At 41.0% G+C, this 21,898-nt stretch overlaps 1 protein-coding gene and 1 long non-coding RNA gene across 6 annotated transcripts in view; one reads left to right on the top strand and one right to left on the bottom strand.

Annotated features, from left to right (window-relative positions):
- The window catches only part of LOC116845172, a 102,923-nt gene extending 84,449 nt beyond the window's left edge, over positions 1–18,474 (bottom strand). Inside the window, exon 1 of one of the 2 annotated variants that reach the window (XR_004378200.1) lies at positions 18,346–18,474. This is a non-coding gene — a long non-coding RNA (uncharacterized LOC116845172). The remainder of the gene's footprint in view (positions 1–18,345) is intronic. The other variant, XR_004378203.1, reaches the window with a different exon arrangement.
- Positions 1–21,898, top strand: part of LOC116845166 (KN motif and ankyrin repeat domain-containing protein 2) — a 98,676-nt gene that overhangs the window by 66,873 nt on the left and 9,905 nt on the right. For 2 of the 4 annotated variants that reach the window (XM_032817550.1, XM_032817551.1), the window contains exons 3-4: positions 3,461–3,660; positions 5,227–5,458. In XM_032817550.1, the coding sequence (XP_032673441.1) occupies positions 3,461–3,660; positions 5,227–5,458 (432 nt within the window). Of the gene's footprint in view, positions 1–3,460; positions 3,661–3,693; positions 3,799–5,226; positions 5,459–18,527; positions 19,116–21,898 lie in introns of those variants that run through there. The other 2 variants (XM_032817552.1, XM_032817553.1) reach the window with 2 other exon arrangements.

The following is a 21,898-nucleotide window of genomic DNA, read 5'->3' on the forward strand; positions in this document are numbered from 1 at the left end:
ACCACACATTTATATTGAGTATTTGATCATCAAAATTATATTTTTCTTCTCTTTATATGTTGTATAAATATACGTCAAAATAACACTTTCGCATATTCATTTAGTTTGTCATAAAAAAATTATAAAAAAACAAGCACGATTTTCAGGCAATCTGACCCTTGAAAAAACTCAGGCAAAATGACGACTTTGAAAAGAAAAACGAAATATATTTTAACTGCATGTATTTATATTGAGTATTTGATCATCAAAATTATATTTTTCTTCTCTTTATATGTTGTATAAATACATGTCAAAATAACACTTTCGCATATTCATTCAGTTTGCCATAAAAAATTGTGAAAGAACAAGCACGATTTTTAGACAATCCCCTCTTAAGGGGACTCCCCCGAAGTTTCCTTAAGAGAACACCCATAATCATTTTGGAAAATCAGACTAGACTTCAATTGGACCTCGAGGAAAATTTTCCACACTGAAAAAAGGATTTGGTTGACGAAACCAAAATTTTACTTCACCGAAATAAATTTTATTTCGCCTAAATAAACTTCGTGTTCCACGGAGAAGGCTTGGAGTATTTTTTTTCTCGGTGTACAACATGCACGCGCACGGTGGTGACGGACGCCACTTCGAACATGGTCTGCGACGCGCGACCTAGACGAAGTGCCGACTGATGCACAGCGCGCAGGGAGGCGTAGTTCATGAAGTCATTGTCACGTGATTGTCGTGATATCGCGAGCGGGCGGTGTGTGACGCACAAACGGAGTCCCTACGTTCGCCCGGCCACTACACTACGGCTAACGAACTTCGCCGGGATTATTATTACCGTGTCTCGCTGGATGGCCGCCAATAGTTACAACATATTTCGGTTTACATTGCGTCGCGGCCGTTAACCCCCGAACAAACCCAAATCCGTTTGGGATGAACAACGGCCGATTGTGATTCGCGTCTAACAATAGAAGCACCTCGCGCGCTGAACAACTTCATTCTCGCGATCGAGACGCACGCCTCTTCGCCGCGCTACCATCGTTCGCGAGAGAAAATTGTGTCAGCTGACACAATTCGCCAGTTAATTTCGCGCGGACATCCGTCGCGTGCGAAAGAGTGATCGCCGAACGATAAAATACTGCGGGAACGACGCGCGCGCGATAAATCAGTCACGATGATTAATTGCCGATGCAACAAGTTCCGCGAGGAACTGCAAACTTGCTCGAAAACGCAAATGGGGGCTTCTGAAATTAAAAATTTTACTCAATTCATTAATTTTCTTTTTTTTATTTATTAATCGTATTCTATATTTTAATCATTCGTTTTTATTTGCTTTTGCGGGATTTAATATTTTTAAGGAAGAAATTTTTATATTTTAGCGCAGAATTTTTCTGGACGCATTTGAAATGTTAATCGTTTTATTTGCTGATTTAATTTTATTAGTTTTATTAATTTTATTTATTGATTTGATTTTTATTGATTTAACTTTATTAAACATTTCTTCGTGAGTAATAGCGGCAATTAAATTTTTTTATTGTAATTACCAAATATTTTATTGATCCCATTTTAATCAAATTTTGGTTTCGTCCAATTTTTTTTTCAATTCAAGAAAATTTTTTTAGAGTTCAATTGAGGTCTAGTCCAATTTCCGAAACACGTGATTTTAAGTGAGATAACCAAAAGTTCTCCAAATATTTACTGAAAAAAGGATTTTGTTGTCTAAAAAAAAATTTACTACACTGAATCAAAATTTGGTTAACAGAATTAACCAAATGTTTGGTAACTGCAAAGAAACAATTTAATTGTTGCTGTGTATTTGGTTTCTTAATAATAACTGAGAAACTACAATTACTTAGAAACCTCAAAAATCCAGAAGAAACCCAGAATCTAGAATTACTTTGGGAAAATTTTCTTAAATTGAAAAAAGAATTTGATTGACGAAACCAAAATGATTTGATTAAAATGAGATCAACAAAATATTTGGTAGTTACAATAAAAAAATTTAATTGCCACTATTACTCACGGAGAAATGTTTAATAAAGTTAAATCAATAGAAATCAAATCAATAAGTAAAATTAATATACTTGTGTCAGATATATACATATACCCGACATAAGTAAAAACATAATAATGCTAACAAATTACGAAAAAGACTTTCTTATTAATAAACAAAACTATAAAGTAAGGCCAATAAGAGTCATAACACTGGTTAGTGGTGTGCAAAGCTTTAATATATGTAAACTATTAGATGGCAGAGTCTTACTAAAAATATAATTATTATAAACGTTTCGGTTCTCGCTTTGAACCTTCCTCAGTATATTACTCACAAATTATTGGACAATAATTGTAATTAAATAAATATTTGTGAGAAAAGCAGTCATCAAGAAGTACACACACTGAATTCGGTAAAAGATGTACGAGCGTTCAGCGTGTGTACTTCTTGATAACTGCTTTTCTCACAAATATTTATTTAATTACAATTATTGTCCAATAATTTGCGAGTAATATACTGAAGAAGGTTCAAAGCGAGAACCGAAACGTTTATAATAATTATATTTTTAGTAAGACTCTGCCATCTAATAGTTTATATATATTAAAGCTTTACACACCATTAACCAGTGTTACGACTTTTATTGGCCTTACTTTGTAGTTTTGTTTATAATAATGCTAATCAAATCGAGTGTACTAAACATTAGTTTTGTTCGAGTTGCTTGTACTTTTCACACTTTTACACTAATGCACTCCAAACAACACAAATTTTCCAAAATACATTCTGAAGACGTTTTCAGGACGGAGGGACGTCATCAGAATATTCTTAGGACGTCCTTTGAAGGTGTGAATTGTCTGAAAATAGCTAATATCCAATAAGTTTATTCACATTAATTGAATTTTTTACACTTTCACACTTAGTGCACATTAATTCTTTAGAGGTTCTAAAAATTACGTCATGATTTCCGTTCGTCTCTTGCTTGGAATCAAGTGTAAAAAGTATATCAGAATTACATTTACACTCGTAACACGAACGGAAATCATGACGTAATTTTTAGAACCTCTAAAGAATTAATGTGTACTAAATGTGAAAGTGTAAAAAGTTCAATTAATGCGAATAAACTTATTGGATATTAGCTATTTTTAGACAGCTCACATCTTCAAAGGACGTTCTAAAAATATTCTGATAACATCCCTCCGTCCTAAAAGCGTCTTCAGAACGTATTTTGGAAAATTTGTATTGTATGAGGTGCACTAGTATGCAACGGGTGTGCATTAGGTGTAAAAGTGTGAATGGTACAAGCAAGTCGAACAAACCTATTTCTTCGCGGAGTGGGACGAACGGCTCGCGGGAATTCGAATCGACGTCATCGCGACTTTGACCGTTTGTGTCAGGTCTGACCGGCTGGTGCGTCGCGTCGCGTTATCGCTGATAATCGCTCCCAGTCGCTAATCTTTTTCGCACTTCTTGTTTCCTTATCTTTTACAGTGGGGACGCAGGCATACGTGTCCGGTTCGACGGGTTCGCAGTGCCTCTGCTGCCCGTACGGATACCACATCGATCTGGATTTCGTGCGTTATTGCGAGGCCGTCGCGGCCGGAAGCGCTGGCGACCGGCCGAGCTTGGAGCGGCGCAAGAAGAGAGAACGCCGTAGACAATGTCAGTCGATGGAGGTTCTCTTAGGCCTGGTAATTAATTAGCGGTACCTCTAATTACGTGTACGCGTGCAGAAAGCGCCGCTGCGCGGAGCTAACGAATAGTGAAACCGGTTGTTGTGTCATTAACCCAGCATGATCCGCCGAACGCTTCCTACACGGAGCATGAAGGTAATGTTTCGATTGACATTCGCGCACGCCTTGTTGTTCGCAGCGCGGAAATGTCGTCATGTCGCCGTAAATGTGTGCCGCGCGAAGATCCTTTTTCGCTTTCGCTTCCACTGCACTGCGCGCGCAACATCTTCGATACATCGCATACACTGAAAAACTCATTTAGTTGAGTTAACCAAAATTTGGTTAAAATATGGTGGAACAAATGTTGAAAAACTCATTTAGTTGAGTTAACCAAAATTTGGTTAAAATATGGTGGAACAAATGTTGAAAAACTCATTTAGTTGAGTTAACCAAAATTTGGTTAAAATAAGGTGGAACAAATGTTTTAGCTGTGAGAACCAATATTTGGTACTTTGAACCAAAGGTTTGATATTTTTAAACAAAAATGAAACAAGTTTAGTTTCAGAGAATCAAATCTTTGGTAGAAAGAACGAAATTGGCCCTCACAACCGAAACATTTAGTTCGACTCTATTTTAACCAAATTTTGGTTAACCCAACTAAATGAATTTTTCAGTGTACACTCTGAGAGAAAAAGGTCTGGCACTTGCAACTATGATCACATGGAGAAATAGTTACTACAGATTACGTGTGTGATCAATACATTTTTAATTGAATACTACTATAATATTAATGATGATAACCTTATGTGCGTATTACTAGTGACATTTTCGCGTTAGAACAACCAAAAAATATGATTAAGGCAAAAAATAACTATAATTTTAGTCAAATAAATGATTTGTTTCTCAGTGTAACGATGAAATCATTGAAAAATACAAATAACAACTCATATAAACTTCCACGAATATCACAAGATAAGTGAGACAATCGATGATGGAAACTTTGCAATTCTTGACTCATAAATTGCATTTATGAGTCAAGTATACTATATGAAATTAATCATAAAATTTACATTATACAATAATTTATTGACGTAGTAATTTACTGAGAATTATATTCAAAATTTTGCATTACATTTTACGCGATATATTGTTTTGGGCAAATTTCAGTTATAATTTTTGTATTTTTTCCATATTTCCGTTTCACCATTCTATGTGATAAATATAGCTGCCAAGTAAGCCATTCATATGGTACCTTCATCGAACGACCGATAAAGTCTCCGTCAAATTTACGCGCACCTGTCTATCAGGGAAACATTACGCGCGCTCCTTATCGCGTTCGAGTGAGTTTTCGAGCGGTCGTTCGCGGCGAGACCCCGCGATAATTCTAATGAACATTGTATGAAGTAAGTCACGTTACTTCTCCGGCTTCCGCCGGAGGCAGTAAATGCGCTCGTCGCGGCGCGACGGAACCATGAAGATCCGAGATAAATCACTCGGCGAAGCCGCGCGCGCATCGTCGGCCGTAATTCACATTGGACGTGGCGAGCCAGCGTTACAGATCGTTTCCCTTATTTTCGCTCTTAGGTGAGCCCGGCGCTGGCGGGAATAGAGGCCGAATTGCCGAAAATACCGCAAGAATGCGCGACCGCGAACGGCATTACCACGCTGCCGCGATCGTATCCGCCGCCGCGGCAGGGAAATTCGCAACCCTCGCCGGTGCTGGACCTCAGCGACGTCGTGGGCGACTTCGAGGCGACCCTCAGACGATCCTGCGGCTCATCGAGGCCATCCGACCGCCGGCTGTTCGCGGAGACTGGTAAGTTATTCCTTCCCTTGGTCGATCGAAGCGAAAAAAACATCGCCGAGGTCTAATATTATTGTCATCATTATTATTGCTGTTATTATATTGTAGAGATTGCGAATCAAAGATTTTAAATGTCAAATCGAATCTCAGATTTTAATCTCGAATTCGAATCGATGAAATTTCACCCGAATCGAATCGAATCGTTAAAGGAATTTTTGGTTAACATAATCATTGAATTCAACATGAAAATAGTGACTTCAGTATGAGAGAGATTATATTGATTATGTGATATCAATTCATTTTAAGATAAGAGATATATAATATACAGTCGGTAAACATGTGTGGAATACAGTTCCAGCCTTGAAAGCTGCGCAACGACACATATCGATTCGACAGTTGTCAGTAAGATTTTATTTAGAAGCCATTATCTTCTTTTAATATTTTTGAAAAAAATCTTAATGCATAGCAAAACTTTTCAAGTCATCCTAATTTCCATAAAGCTGAATGTTTTAGAATAGTTCTTCGTTAAGGGGATTGGAGAGTCAGATTGCCTGAAAATCGTGCTTGTTCTTTCACAATTTTTTATGACAAACTGAATAAATATGCGAAAGTTATTTTGACGTGTATTTATACAACATATAACGAGAAGAGAAATATAATTTTAATAATCAAATACTCAATATAAACGTATGATACATGCAGTTAAAATATATTTCGTTTTTCTTTTCAAGGTCATCATTTTGCAGTAATATCTTAACTCTCGGTGATTCAATTAAGCTGAATTTTAGGTAGAAAATTTCCGTAAGCTTGTCGTTATCGTGTGAACCACTGAGAAACTCGTGAAAATATTTAATTCTGAAATATTAATTTTTTTACTATAAAAGAACTGAAAATTTAATAATATTTCATTAAGATATTTGCAATTTTGTTAATTTTTACTCAATTTCTATTATAGTGGTTCACACGATAACGACAAGCTTGCGGAAATTTTCTACCTAAAATTCAGCTTAATTGAACCACCGAGAGTCAAGATATTACTGCAAAATGACGACCTTGAAAAGAAAAACGAAATATATTTTAACTGCATGTACCATATACTTATATTGAGTATTTGATCATCAAAATTATATTTTTCTTCTCTTTATATGTTATATAAATACACGTCAAAATAACACGTTCGCATATTCATTCAGTTTGTCATAAAAAATTATAAAAGAACAAGCAGGATTTTCAGGCAATCTGACCCTCCAGTCCCTTAATGCTAAAATGCGCGATTCGAATCTTTTTGACTCGAAATTTTCGAATTATTCGGATTCAAATCATAGGGATTCGAATTTGAAGCGAATCGAATTTTACTTGATGCGATTCGATTCTATTCAAATTCGAACAGTTCGCACATCTCTACAATATTGTTGCCTCGGATGTGAAAAGCAGAGAAGAGGAGGAATCGCGCCGCGAAGTCGCGCGATCGGTCGCGCGACGAATTAACCGGCGAAAGAGATCCGATATAATTTCACGCACATTGAATTTCCTCGCGCTGAATCCGCCCGCGGCCATACTGGGACTTCTCCATGGCCGAATGACCCGCTATGCGGTCAACAGCGCGAAGAGAAATAGCCCCTTCCGCGTCTTCGGGCCGCTTTGAAGTCGCCACGGCGGGCCGGCGCGCATTAATTATTTCATTACGCGACCGCTTGATTACGCGAGGCCGGCCCTAATTTCACGAGGTCTCGCCTGCGGCGGAAATTGTCGTTCGCGAGCTATTGACGGCGAAACGATCCATTACAGAAATTAATCGTGCCGGGAGCGCGCCGATAATTCACCGCTGATAGCGTTGAATAATTTAGCGCTGATAATTGAGCAACACCTCGTTTCGATTGAAAGTGCGCGTCGCGCGATTGTAATCGAGGAGGCAAGGTTAACGAACGTGTTACCGTTGCCGCTACCACTATTATGTTCCTCGTCGTGCTCGCGTTAGCCTCCCGTTAGTCTTCGCGATGCAAATTATACGTAGCGGACACATTCGCCGCTTAATTCGCTCTTCTCCTTCCGCTCTGAGAAGGAAGACACTCGAAAGTTTATTCGCGAGAGAGGTAAAGTTGATTTTTACAAAATTTATTTTTGGGTATATAAAAATTTACGCGACGAGCGCGGTGCAAAATTAAGAGGAAAGTTTCCGAAGAAAAAAATCCGTCTTCCTCGCGAAACATTTGTGCTGTCTCGTCTCGCACATTGCGGTGGCCGAATTAATATAGGCGGTTTCTCTCGTTAGGAGATCGAGAAGTGATTTCAGGCGAAGTTGCCGAACGATTAAAGCAACATTAATTCGCCGGCGATCCGCCTCGTCAAAACGAGGAAAAAAGCCGCGCGAGAAACGTTCGCGCGATTTTCCCCTGTTTTATTACGCTCGTAAGAGACGACTCGCCGTGGATAAGCCGACTTTTAAATGCCGACCGCGAGGAATGCTCGCCCCCGAAAAGTGTTGTAAATTCGATACTTTATAACTTCTTTAAGTCGAACGCGCCGCGCTCGCCTTTAATTAGGAAGATATCGCCGTCGAACGTACGTTTCATCTCGCAGACTCTTAATTTTATCGGACGTCTGCCGCTCTGATCACCGTTATTCCCGCTAAAACGCCTTAAAAAGACGCGTTACACGCCCGAAAAAGCAGCCGTTTCGTCGCGCCGGTGCCGCCCAATTTCGCACTTTTGTCCAAACGGCGCGGCTTTGGTGTGCTCGTGTTTCGCTAGATATGTGGTCGATCCGGCCAAATTTCTCTCTTTTGCGCACTCGCAAAACGAAGAGTGAGAAGCGGCGGTGTTTTCACTCGAAGCGATGGAGAAAATATTGCCACACGAGATCGAGCAAGGCTGAATGTTTCACTCGGGGCTTAGAACGGTGATTCTGACTCTGCACGAGCGAACGTTTCAGTCGATCAGAGCGAATACTTTCTTCAGGTGAGTCAGTAAAAATGTTCCGCTTGGCGTCACCAATATTCTGCTCGAGTTAAGCTCAGGATTTCTGCTCGGCCAAACAAGATTTCTGGCTAACTCGAACGGAATTCTAGCTCGTTCATGTTTCACCGGATACTCGACTAATTCAACCGAATCTTTACTCCGCGTGCGCTCCGAGAGACTCGGGAAGCTCGTGCCTGAATGAAATAGCCCCCCACTTTTCGAATTTAATAATTTTGACAGTTGTGCTGATTTGTGCTAGGTTTGTGCTACATTGTGCTCGAATTATAAATTTTTAATACGAAAAATGAGCAAGCAAAATAGAAAAAACCGTTTTTTTGGTAGATCCCCACTTTTCGATTTTCGAAATTTTTTTTATTGTGTTAGGTTATGCTAAGTTGTGCTAACATTGTGCTAAAGTAGTATCTTCGAAAAATAATCACGAAAGAAATAAGACGAAAAAAACGATTTTAGGCAAAAAAGAAGAAAAGTAAGATTTACTCGTATAAGTCAACCAAACAATATACAATTATATATCTGAGTTGTGCTAGCCTAGCACAAGTCAGCACAAGTTTCAGTTTCGCCAGCACAAGAATCTAAAGGGCACTTTACTCTTGACCGCGGCCTTTGGCACTCGCAGTTTATGTCATTAATCACCACTTCTAGATTTTGCATCGACTCAGATATGCAATCCTGAGCCAATGCAAAGTCTAGAAATAATTAATGGTATAGATTGCGAGCGCGAAGAGCCGCGGTCAAGAGTAAAGTGCTCTTTAGATTCTTGTGCTGACGAAACTGAAACTTGTGCTAGCCTGGCACAACTCAGATACGCAATTCTGAATCAATACAAAGTCTAGAAGTGGTGATTAATGACAGACTGCAAGCGCGAAGCGCCGCGTTCAAGAGTAAAGTGCCCTTTAGATTCTTGTGCTGACGAAACTGAAACTTGTGCTAGCCTGGCACAACTCAGATACGCAATTCTGAATCAATACAAAGTCTAGAAGTGGTGATTAATGACAGACTGCAAGCGCGAAGCGCCGCGTTCAAGAGTAAAGTGCCCTTTAGATTCTTGTGCTGACGAAACTGAAACTTGTGCTAGCCTGGCACAACTCAGATACGCAATTCTGAATCAATACAAAGTCTAGAAGTGGTGATTAATGACAGACTGCAAGCGCGAAGCGCCGCGTTCAAGAGTAAAGTGCCCTTTAGATTCTTGTGCTGACGAAACTGAAACTTGTGCTAGCCTGGCACAACTCAGATACGCAATTCTGAATCAATACAAAGTCTAGAAGTGGTGATTAATGACAGACTGCAAGCGCGAAGCGCCGCGTTCAAGAGTAAAGTGCCCTTTAGATTCTTGTGCTGACGAAACTGAAACTTGTGCTAGCCTGGCACAACTCAGATACGCAATTCTGAATCAATACAAAGTCTAGAAGTGGTGATTAATGACAGACTGCAAGCGCGAAGCGCCGCGTTCAAGAGTAAAGTGCCCTTTAGATTCTTGTGCTGGCGAAACTGAAACTTGTACTGACTTGTGCTAGGCTAGCATAACTCATATATGTAATTGTATATCGTTTGGTTGACTTATACGAGTGTAAATCTTACTTTTATTCTATTTGCCTAAAATCGTTTTTTTCATCTTATTTCTTTCGTGATTATTTTTCGAAGATACTATTTTAGCACAATGTTAGCACAACTTAGCACAACCTAACACTATAAAAAAAATTTCGAAAATCGAAAAGTGGGGGTCTACCAAAAAAACGGTTTTTTCCATTTTTCTTGTTCATTTTTCGTATTAAAAATTTATAATTCGAGCACAATGTAGCACAAATCTAGCACAAATTAGCACAACTGTCAAAATTATTAAATTTGAAAAGTGCGAGGCTAACTTCATACAGGCGAAGCTCGTTCGCGAATTAATCGAAAGAAAAAGAAGAAAGGAAACGAGAGAGGCCCGACATATCGAAACTTCGCAACTTTATTTCGCCATCCGGCGACGAAGTGACGAAGGCGGCCACCACACTCTCACCCGGTGATCTCGAGAGCGGCGGCCGCTTCGCACGCAATTTCACTCTCCCGGCCGATGATTAACGAAGACGACGGTGCCGGCTGCTACCTGGGACCGATTGTTTCCTCGCCACGGCGACAATCGCGTCTGTTTCTCACGGTTCCGTAGGAACGAGGGAGGCCTCAGAGAGCTCTCTTTGTCGCGGCTGAGGATTCTCCGACTCTCGTGTCTCCCATTCTTACTCGCGTCCCTCGATTTATCGTGCGACCCGGAGACGACAACGGAAATGCGTCGCAAGGGAAAACCGCCAACGGTATCTCTTCTCGCTGATCGACTTTTTACGCTCTTAATTAGCGCCGCGCTGATCCTCGCGCGAGGGAGAGGAGCGTCGCCCGCGCGTGGCGGGAGAAATTTCGTTATTAAACATCGCAACAACGTATGCAAACGAGGTATGAAAGTCTGTCGATAGGTGAAGCGTCGGTCGCGGATAGCGCGGAATATAATTGCGCGTGAAGAAGCAGAAAGAAAGAAAAGAATGTTAAATGAAAAACCACGAGGGCATTCTTCGGACGAAGAAGGAGGAAGAAACAGAAAGAAATGCACTTGCAAAGAGACACAAGAGATATCAGGCCGAACACTCGTAAAAAAGACATTCAATTGGAACGGATCTGCAAGAGTAATTCGCGCTAATGTTGATCGCACGGTCAGTTACAAAAATTCTATAACAGTAATTTTCACTATAAAATTTTCTTTGCAAGCGGAAACTCCTATACTGAGGGAAAAATTATCTTAAAATCAACAAATATTTCTTTAATGAGTGCCATTAATATATTTACTTAAATCTAAATTCTCTTTATTTAAATCAAATACTGTTTACCTGATTTAATTAAGTAATATTTAGTTTAAATAAAGAGAATTTAGATTTAAATTAATATGTTAATGGCACCCACAAAAAAATATATGTTGATTTTAAGGTAATTTTTCCCTCAGTGCACTGAAAAAATATTCCTCCTCCAATTAAGGGGAACGATATTGTGTTCGGGACATTCCCCCTTGGGTTTTAAGAGAGTTCTCTCGAGGCAATGTGCAAGAGGATTCTCTTAAGCGTGAGATTATATATTCTCGAGTGTGTGTATACTCCGCTGTAACTTCCTCCTCGACAACACGTCGCTGATTAATAATAATCGCGCGAAAACGCTCTCGTTGCACTCTCAATCGCGCGGCGCGGTTTCTCATGGCGCTTCACGTGCTGTTAAATCGCGGCTTGAAGATAGCCGTCCGTCTCGGTCGTTTCTCCACGGCCACGTAAACAGGCGGCACGTACATATGCACTCGCGTGCGTGCGTGCGTGCGGGAGAGCCGCGTTTCGCGCCGCGGAACGCAAACGACGGGGAAGCCGGCGGTGCGTGGCTGGAACCACCTGCTTCCGGTCGTTGTACCGGCGGTTACGCCGCCGCCGTGTTGTTACTCCGCGATGTTGCATCGCCGTTGCATCGCCGTTGCATCGCCATCGCGATGCGATCTGGCTGTGACCAATTCGCCTGATGCGCTAATTGATGACTTACGGATCATACACGGAAATGCAAATTCCATCGTACTAAGCAAACGTCACACGAAACGAATTCCACACTGAGAGAAAAAAATAGTTGGAATAACTATAATCTCACTATTTTCTAGTTCGTTTTGGCCTCAAACATATATTTATAGTTTATCTACTAACATGAAGATGTAGTAGAATAAACACAGATTTATAGTCACCATCTTATTACTCTATATATATGGTAAAGCACCTTTTGGGAATATAGTTACTATATTTGCCAAATATTCCAATTGTATTAACTATATAAAATAATTAATTACTCTTACCGTTCAGTATTTGCTACCTTACTATGTTTTTTATTTCAAATAATTATAATTCTTGGTAAAAGTTTTACATGAGTCAGTTATACTATGCTTATATTATAAATATTACAAACATTATGGTGACATTTACTATAAAAAAGATATTCTTAACTATAATCTTTTTACTATTCCATTATAGTTCCAAATATTATACATTTTTCTCTCATACTGAGAGAAAAAAATAGTTGGAATAACTATAATCTCACTATATTTTATAGTTCGTTTTGGCCTCAAACATATATTTATAGTTCATCTAAATATGAATATATAGTAGAATGAATACAGATTTATAATCACCATCTTATTATTCTATATATATGGTAAAGCACTTTTTGGGAATATAGTTACATGTACCTATATTTGCCAAATATTCCAATTGTATTGACTATATAAAATAATTAATTTCTCTTACCATTCAATATTTGCTACCTTACTATGTTTTTTATTTCAAATAATTATAATTCTTGGTAAAAGTTTTAAATGAGTCAGTTATACTATGCTTATATTATAAATATTACAAACATTATGGTGACATTTACTATAAAAAGATATTCCTAATTATAATCTTTTTACTATGCCATCATAGTTCCAAATATCATACATTTTTCTCTCAGTGTAAAAAAGCGAAACCGCGCGGGGTGAGACATAGTCGGCGCCAATAGTCTCGCCATTGCCGTTTGCATTTTCAATTAACGCATACGCACATGCGCCACTCGCGAGTGTTAACTGTTAACGCACTCGAAAGAGCATGGCGAGTCCGCGTCCGTCAGAATTCACGTAACGCCACGGCTGTGCACTGAGAGAAAAAAATAGTTGGAATAACTATAATCTCACTATATTTTATAGTTCGTTTTGACCTCAAACATATATTTATAGTTCATCTAAACATGAAGATATAGTAGAATGAACACAGATTTATAGTCACCATCTTATTACTCTATATATATGGTAAAGCACCTTTTGGGAATATAGTTACTATATTTGCCAAATATTCCAATTGTATTGACTATATAAAATAATTAATTTCTCTTATCATTCAATTTTTGCTACCTTACTATGTTTTTTATTTCAAATAATTATAATTCTTGGTAAAAGTTTTACATGAGTCAGTTATACTACTATGTTTATATTGTAAATATTATAAACATTATGGTGACATTTACTATAAAAAAAATATTCCTAACTATAATCTTTTTACTATGCCATTATAGTTCCAAATGTCATACATTTTTCTCTCAGTGCACCTGAATTTACCAGAATTCTATTCAAGTTAACACGATTTTTTGGTTAATCAAAAGTTGATTAAGGCAGAATCTTGTTAACTTGAATACGCATCATTCTGGTGACCTCCACAAGAATTCTGGTCCGTTCGTATTTCTCACTAGATGTCTGATTAATTATAATATAACCTGTTACACAAAAATTATAATATAACTTATTTAAAAATCATGGGGCGATCATCACTATAAAATAGGACAAGATGATTGCCTCTAAGATCAACAACAAGGCAAAAGAGGCGATGAATTTGAAGGCACACTGTAAATTATCTATCATAAAGATGAGAGCACAGATAAACACAAATAAATGCTTGATGTATAATTACGCTGAACGCCCAAGTTAAATAACAAAACTTAATAATAACACTTGCAGTTAGAGAGAGAGGGAGAGATTCTTTATCGTGAGAGGATTCTTTGTTGCGCGGAGCAGATAAAGCGCACAGGTGGGTGGCTTTGCTGGAGATAACGTTCTGCGTGCGTCATTGTTGTTGCAAAGTCGCGACTGAGTTTCACTTATTTGAATAATAACGCGAACAATCGCGCGAACATGCGACTTTCGTAGCGTGCGCGCAAGTCCAATTCCGCCGTCCGATTAAAGCGGCATGTTAAACAGCGCGTGTTACGATAATATAACGAGGTGTTGGCCGGTGTCGTAAACGGCACCTAGACTCCGCCACAACGAGTTTTGCCTCGCGCGAAATAGGCCGAAATAGCGCGAGCGCGGAGTTTCGGACCAAACGCCGCGGCATTCCGAAATCGGCGTGAGCGCGAACTGAAAACGACAACCAGCTCCGGACCTCGGATCCGTGGACATCTCACACTGAGAGAAAAAAATAGCTGGAATAACTATAATCTCACTATATTTTATAGTTCGTTTTGGCCTCAAACATATATTTATAGTTCATCTAAACATGAAGATGTAGTAGAATGAACACAGATTTATAGTCACCATCTTATTACTCTATATATATATGGTAAAGCACCTTTTGGAAATATAGTTACATGTACCTATATTTGCCAAATATTCCAATTGTATTGACTATATAAAATAGTTAATTTCTCTTACCATCCAATATTTGCTACCTTACCATATTTTTTATTTCAAATAATTATAATTCTTGGTAAAAATTTTACACGGGTCAGTTATACTATACTTATATTGTAAATATTACAAATATTATGGTAACATTTACTATAAAAATTATATTCCTAACTATAATATTTTTACTATGCCATTATAGTTCCAAATATCGTACATTTTTCTCTCAGTGCACGTCTATTAAGCTGGCACAGTCACTTCAGCACAATTGAATGCGACATACCTAAAAATTTGTTGTGCTAATTAAGTGCTCCATCCCCGATTTTAGTGCTCCAGCTGACTCGCTAAAAACAATGGTTGTGCTAGGTTAAAATTAATGCTGCGATTCTAAGCAGAATCGTGTCTCGTAACTTGTTCTCGTAAAATTCGCCAGAACTTATGAGCAGATTTACAAGTCTATGCAATATCATATGTCGTACAATCACTTGTAAATAGCGTAAATTACATGAAATCGTAGATATTCACGAGTAATTGTACGACATATGATATTGCATAGACTTGCAAATCTACTCATAAGTTCTGACGAATTTTACGAGAAGTAAATTACGAGACTTACGATTCTGCTTAAAATTGCAGCATAAAGTTAGCACAAAGAAAAAATAAACAAAACATGAAAAACGAAGATGTATTTTTTTAGTGCGAATTAAGTGCTAATTAAATGCTCTATTCCCGACTTTGTCGTTTCACTAAAAACAATAACTATGCTAGCTTAGGATTAAAACACAGCTACAAAGGGAAACATAGGTAAATGAAAAATGATAAATAAGGACGTATTTTTTTACTGCGAATTAAGTGCTAATGAAATATTATATTCACGATTTTGTTGCTCCGGCCATTTCGCAGTAAAATCAGCTTTAGATGCGTTGCGTCAATCGACGAAGTACAGAGAGAAGGCCGCGCTCGCAACGCACCCGAAGCTAATTTTATTGCGAAATAGTCGGAGCAACAAAATAGTGAATATAATATTTCATTAGCACTTAATTCGCAGTAAAAAAATACGTCCTTATTTATCATTTTCCACTTGTTTCCCTTTTGTGGCTATGATTTAATCCTAAGCTAGCATAGCCATTGTTTTTAGTGAAACGGTTGGAGCAACAAAGTCGGAAATAGAGCATTTAATTAGCACTTAATTCGCACTAAAAAGACACGTTTTTCATTTTTGTTTTTCTTTCCTTTGTGGCTGTGCTAACTTTAATCTGAAGTTAGCACAGCCATTGTTTTTAGCGAGTCAGCTGCAGCATTAAAATCAGGAATAGAACGCTTAATTAGCACTAGAAAAACACTGAATTTTTAGATAATGTCGCATTCGATTGTGCTGAAGTGGCTGTGCCAGCTTAATAGACGTGGACATCGCGCGCGCGGCGTGACTACGCGCCGGCTTCTAGCCGTTTTTAGCCATTTCGGTGCAACCTTGCCTTGCCCGGGTGGGCAAGGTGGTCGGTCGCGTATGGCTGCCCCGCACCTGTCGAGCCGAGCGCGCGCAACTGGTTCAACTATTTCCGTGGCACGCATCGGGAACGAACGAAAATAAGATCGCGAGACTGTCTTCAACGAGCCGCACATAAATCCCGACCACGACTGCGTAATCGACGCGGTAGGACGCGCGCGAGAGCCTCCGTTGTATAAATAAAATTTATTAAGCGGGTTTCACACACACACACATACACACATACACGCCCTCCTCTCTTTTCTCGCTTCTTCTTATTCTTATTTTTCTTCTCACGCGGGGAGTCGTGCAGCGCATAATTATCGGGCATAATTGTCGTTCAGTCGCGAATCGAAGTCGCGTGTGTTCACGTGTGTCGCAGGTAATCGCGACAAATGGCCTAATTAATTGGCCGCGCGCCGCGATTCACGTCTCGCTCGCTCGACGACTTCGCAGCGGGCGTTACTTCATCAAAAACGTGTGTCGCCGCGGCCGATTAAACGATAATAAAACAGGAACGTCGGTCGACGAAGTTACCGTGGTTTAATAAGCGTCAGCGTATTGCGAAATCCGAGCGGGGATATAACGATAAAAATCGCAGGAGAGTGTACATTGAGAAAAAAATATTTGAAAATTTGTTGGAACACAAACTTCGATTCTGCGAAATGAACTTATTTCCGCGAAATAAAGTTTAAGTAAATGTAAGAACACTAAGAGGAAAATATTTGAATATTTATTTGTCAGATGCAAATTATTTTTGCGAAATAAAGTCTATTTCTGTGATATAACCTTCGTATCGCAAGCCAATTTTCATGGTATTTTCTTCTTGGTGTAAAAACGCGCGCGATTTTTCTCTAAGACGAACGTGTGTACGAATAAAGGAAGGTGAGAAAAAAAAACAGTGAAACGAATTGGCAATAATTAATTAATTATCGGCATCGGATGGGCATCATCCATCGTTACGTAATCGTGAATGAGCGATATTAATTAATGACGCGTACGCACGCGCGAGGCACGCAAGGACTCACACACGGAATGCGAACTTTTCGGGAGGGGTATCTCATTAATTTCCTACACATCATTAACTGTTTCTCCCTTCTTGTTTCCTCTCGTGAACCGAAACTTTCCTTCGAGCGTAACGAACGCTCGTAATTAATCCTCCTGTGTTTCTCTCTCCCTCTCTCTTTTTACCTGTTCCTCGAAATGCAATTTGCAGGGGAATTTGCTCAGGACGATACAATCGTGAGAATACACTGAGAAAGAATATTTGAAAATTTACTTGTGCGATACAAAGTTCATTTCTCTGTGAAATAAAGTTGATTTTCACGAAATAAACTTTATATCCCACAAATAAATCAAATATTTTTCTCTCAATGCACAAAACCATTGAGCGCAATAACACGAATACCACGCGCGATGCGGTTGGATTAGATCGAAATTTTGAAATTCGCGGTGGTTCTCTCTCAACGCGAAGTTGAGCTCACCAAAAGTTCGATCGCGCCTAGGTTCATCGAGCAATCCACCCACGGCTGTTTTGTTATCCACAATTGATACGAATTCGTGCCGGATCGCGTCGAGAACGCCACTGTTCTCTTGCGAAGAGAAGCAAAGAGAAAGAAGAAATCGCGCGAAAAATCTGGTAGCTCGCGGACATATAACCGAGATCTCTCGTCGCCGCGCGAGGAGGAAGGAGGAAGGGAGGGAAGGAGGCGACGGGGGGTGGAGAGGCCGGTGGTAGATACCGACGTTCTTTTTCCCGCGATTAGCAAATCGCCGGAGTATCAACGGCACCGAGAGAGTTCGCGGCGTCGAGGACGGGGGAGGAACAAGAAGAAGCGGCAGAAGAAGAGAGGCTCTCGTTCCCCTCTCCGTTCACCTTAGCGCGAACGGCCGGCTTGCGCCGCGCTCGGCTTGCCGGTGCCTCGCACAGTCAAACGCAAACTGTCGCCGTGCTGCGGTGGCAGGCCATCTCGTGTGCATATCGGCACACCGAAAACGAACGGGCGAGCGAGAAGGCGAACGAACGAACGAACGAACGAACGTACGAACGAACGAGGGAGGGAGCGAGAGAGATAGATAGATAGACAGAGAGAACGAACAGGCGATCCCGTCGCCTTGAGCCAATTCCGTCGACGATTCCGCGCGATATAAGCTCACCGGACTCATAAGCCGCCCGGTGACCCAATTTTCGCCCCGGCGAAGCGCGAAGATGGAGACATGAGGAAACACTAACCTCTCATTACGGCCGCCGACTTTGACGGTTGACGATTGACGGCTGAAGGCTGACGTTGCTGCTTCGCCTTTACGTCCCCGTCATCCTGAGAAGTCGGGAGCGAAGTCACACGACGGCGATCACGAGGGCTGCCGCGTGCGACGCGACGATGCAGCCGTGAAAAGATCGATCGCTTCGATCGGCCGCGGAGTGTCCGTTACGCGCGCGTTCTACTGCGTCGGTCGGTTCGCGCCGCCGTGTGAAGTTGGCCGCGGGTGAGTGCACGCGACACGCGTCGACTTGAATTCGGGAAGTCGCGTGATTCCGGTGCGGGAGAGTGTATGTGTGTGTGTGTGTGTGTGAAGCCGTGTTGTGCGGATTTATTGGACGATCAGTCTGGGGACAAATCGCGACTATCACGGTGAACGAGCCGGAGCGCGGCGAGATCGATCCGCAAAATCGACCCGCGGGATCAATCCGCAAGATCGACCCGCAGGATCAATCCGCGAGATCGATAGAGGGATTCGATAGGGCGGTTCGGCCGACTCGCGCGGTGGATGCGCGCGTCGCTGACAACAAGGTAGAGAAGTCTGGAGCCAATTGTTGAAGTTGAAGTCGCTGACAACAAGTGCATAACTTGCGACGTGTTGACGAGTGGTAGTAGTGCGTTTGCTCTCCGACGAGTGGATCCAAGAACGGCGCGAGGCCGGCACAGACGGCGAAGATGGGGGTGAAGAATTTTATCATGAAGCGCATCCCGTTCTGCAAGATGAAGGCGAAGCGGAAATACCGTGAGTCCACTGCGAAGTTCGTGTCTGAACGAGGACACTGCTCGTCGTTCAGACACGAGACAGTCGTCCGCGTCTCCCGACCCCGCTTGATCCGCGTTGTCCGCGCTGAACGTCTCGACGAGAACGACGGCGACGTGCGTCAGGACTTCTCGCGACTTCTACGCCGCCGTTTCGCAAGAACGCCACGTCGGATCCGGGCCGCGACTCGCTATTGTTTATCGTCCCGATTAGCGTCACCGGCCGGCGAGACGTTAACAGATAATTTATCGAAGTCCAAGCAGGCTGGATTCGCTATCAACAGAGTGACGCGATATCCTCGCGACCGCCGGGATCGAGCGACCTCCGCGGTCGATCTCTTTTCTTTCGTTCTCTCTTTTATTTATATTCGTATCGTACGCGGATCACGCGGTCGCGCGTCGGGAGAAACGCGTGATGTGTCTCGCCGTGTTTTACGAGAGTGCGTTCGTTTGCAACACGAATGGCCGGAGGATGAAAGTGCCGGCGACGAATCGGAGCGTTCGACAGAGAATTCTGCTCGTCACAAGGAGAGCGTCTAATTCGCGCGACGCGAGACCTTCTCGCGTTCTCGTTACGACGACGATGACGGCAGAACTCGATTTGCCAAAGCGGTCGCCGACAGAAAAGGGGAAGAGAGCCTTCACGCGTAGCTCGTTCTTCACGTTTATGTTCACCCTTAAACGACAAGGTGAAATTGTATGACATGAACGATCAGGTGAGATCATACGTGATCCCTACATTTTTTGAGTTTACTTCTTTTTCTTCGGCATAGTGAAATTTGTATTGGAACGAATAAATAGAAATTTAGCAAGAACGTACTTTTTTATTGTACCAAATTATTTTTCCAGTGCAAAAAGTGACTTTGGCGCAAACACATCACGAGGTTTCAATGGATTGCATTGAGAAATATGCACTGAATCAGGTTATTCTCGATCACATCTTGTCATTTAAGGACTGAGTCATTCGTAAATATTCGTAAATTATTATAACGGAATACGTTGAAAAAGAAGAGAATCGCAAATGGACAGTGGAAGTATATATAAGAGGAGAATCATAAATCATTAAGAAGATAAAAAAAAACAGCTTGTTACGTCCTCGTTCAAATGTTAGAATTTTCAATCTAACAAAGAAAGACCGACAAAATGAAGATAATTTATCGGAAAACAATTGTAATGCGTGTGTGTGTATGTGTGTGAAAGAAAAATCCATCATACTCTTGTCAAATCTTAAGTTTATAATAATTATTGCTTGAAACCTGTTTCAACTGAGATTATTAAATTATGAGATTATCAGATTAGAATGCGAAATCCTTCAGTTGAATCGTGACTACAAATATAACGTTGCATACATTTTTTAACTGAAAATCTCAGGTCTAACTCTGTAATTAAGATTCGAGCATCTTACGCGAGGCAAATTCCAAGTAACGACTACTAATACGAGTCTTAGGCTTTTCAATTTAACAAAGAGAGACCGATGAAATGTAGATGATTCATCTGAAAATAATTGTGTAATGTATGTGTGCGTGTAATAAGGCAGATATTCCTTCAAAAATCTCGGTGTTCCGTGAACTTCTACGAAACGGACACCAAACGTTACGGCAGAAATTGCGTCTGTCAACCGCGGACACATAACTCTCGGCACGCAACGCAGGTGCATAGTCACCTTATTAATTATCCTCGTTCTTCCTTGTGACGAATTAACCGTGATCTCGCGATTGGCACGCGGCGCCGTCGGCAACGATCGTTTCTGCCTGGGACTTTCACGGAGCGCTGGAGATCGGCGTTTAGCCTTTTTATTTCGCCTAATCCACATGTGCAAGGCGCGTGGCACACGTGACTCGAGCATCTCAACATTAATAACAACACACACGTACAGGGTACCCCGCGACCTTGATTCTAACGACAGATCCTCCGACCAAATGGGCTTCTCCTCGGCGAAATCACTCGTCATACACTGAAAAAAAAAGTTTACCAACCTTATATTCGAGTATAATTAAAGAAATTATTCTCTCTCGAAACGTATTCTCGTTATCCAATTTCTCTGCTCGAGGTTGCAGATTGCGACATGTATCCCGTGTGTGTATGTCTGGATGTGGATGTATGCGTGATCCTGAGAAAAAAGTACCGAAATTCTAAAAGTGGAATAACACAATCCCGAACAGTCACAATCTGAGTACAGATACAATCTCACGAAATATTGAAATCATGAACTTGTCAACGATTTATTATGCAATTTTGTGAAACAACCTCATACTTCCAGTATTTCAGAAAATTGTCCCTATACTCAGTTTTCGGGATTGTGACTGTTCGGGACGTTGACCCGCTTTTTAAACTTCGGAATTTTGTTTTTCCGGGACTAGACATGTCTACCGTCGTGCTAGAGCGATGCGGATCGCGTGCTGAAGGATCCTGCATAGCGTGAGTCGAGCACACGAGGCATATCACGAATCGCCGAAGGAATTCGCGACGTACATTTCTTCATTGTCCCGTGCAATTCGAGATAACACGGCACTGCTGTGTGTGACGCGGTGTATTGCGCAATCGCCAATTGAAAAACGTCTCGAGGGGACAGGTGAACATTGCATAAGAAACGCGTGCGATAAATAATAGTGTGCGGAAATCTCCAATGTTTCTCTGCTATTGTCCGAGCGATGACGCGGCTGTAAAAGATGCGATTAGATTTCGCCTCCAGACGAAGAGAGAGAAAAAGAGAAAGAAAGAGCAACTCTGTCAGTTGGCTGTCAGTCTTATCTTGACAACGTCAAA

The sequence above is a fragment of the Odontomachus brunneus genome, unplaced genomic scaffold (assembly GCF_010583005.1).
Source record: "Odontomachus brunneus isolate Ranch 3 - 2012 unplaced genomic scaffold, Obru_v1 Obru_scaffold_049, whole genome shotgun sequence".
Taxonomy (NCBI): Eukaryota; Metazoa; Arthropoda; class Insecta; order Hymenoptera; family Formicidae; genus Odontomachus; species Odontomachus brunneus.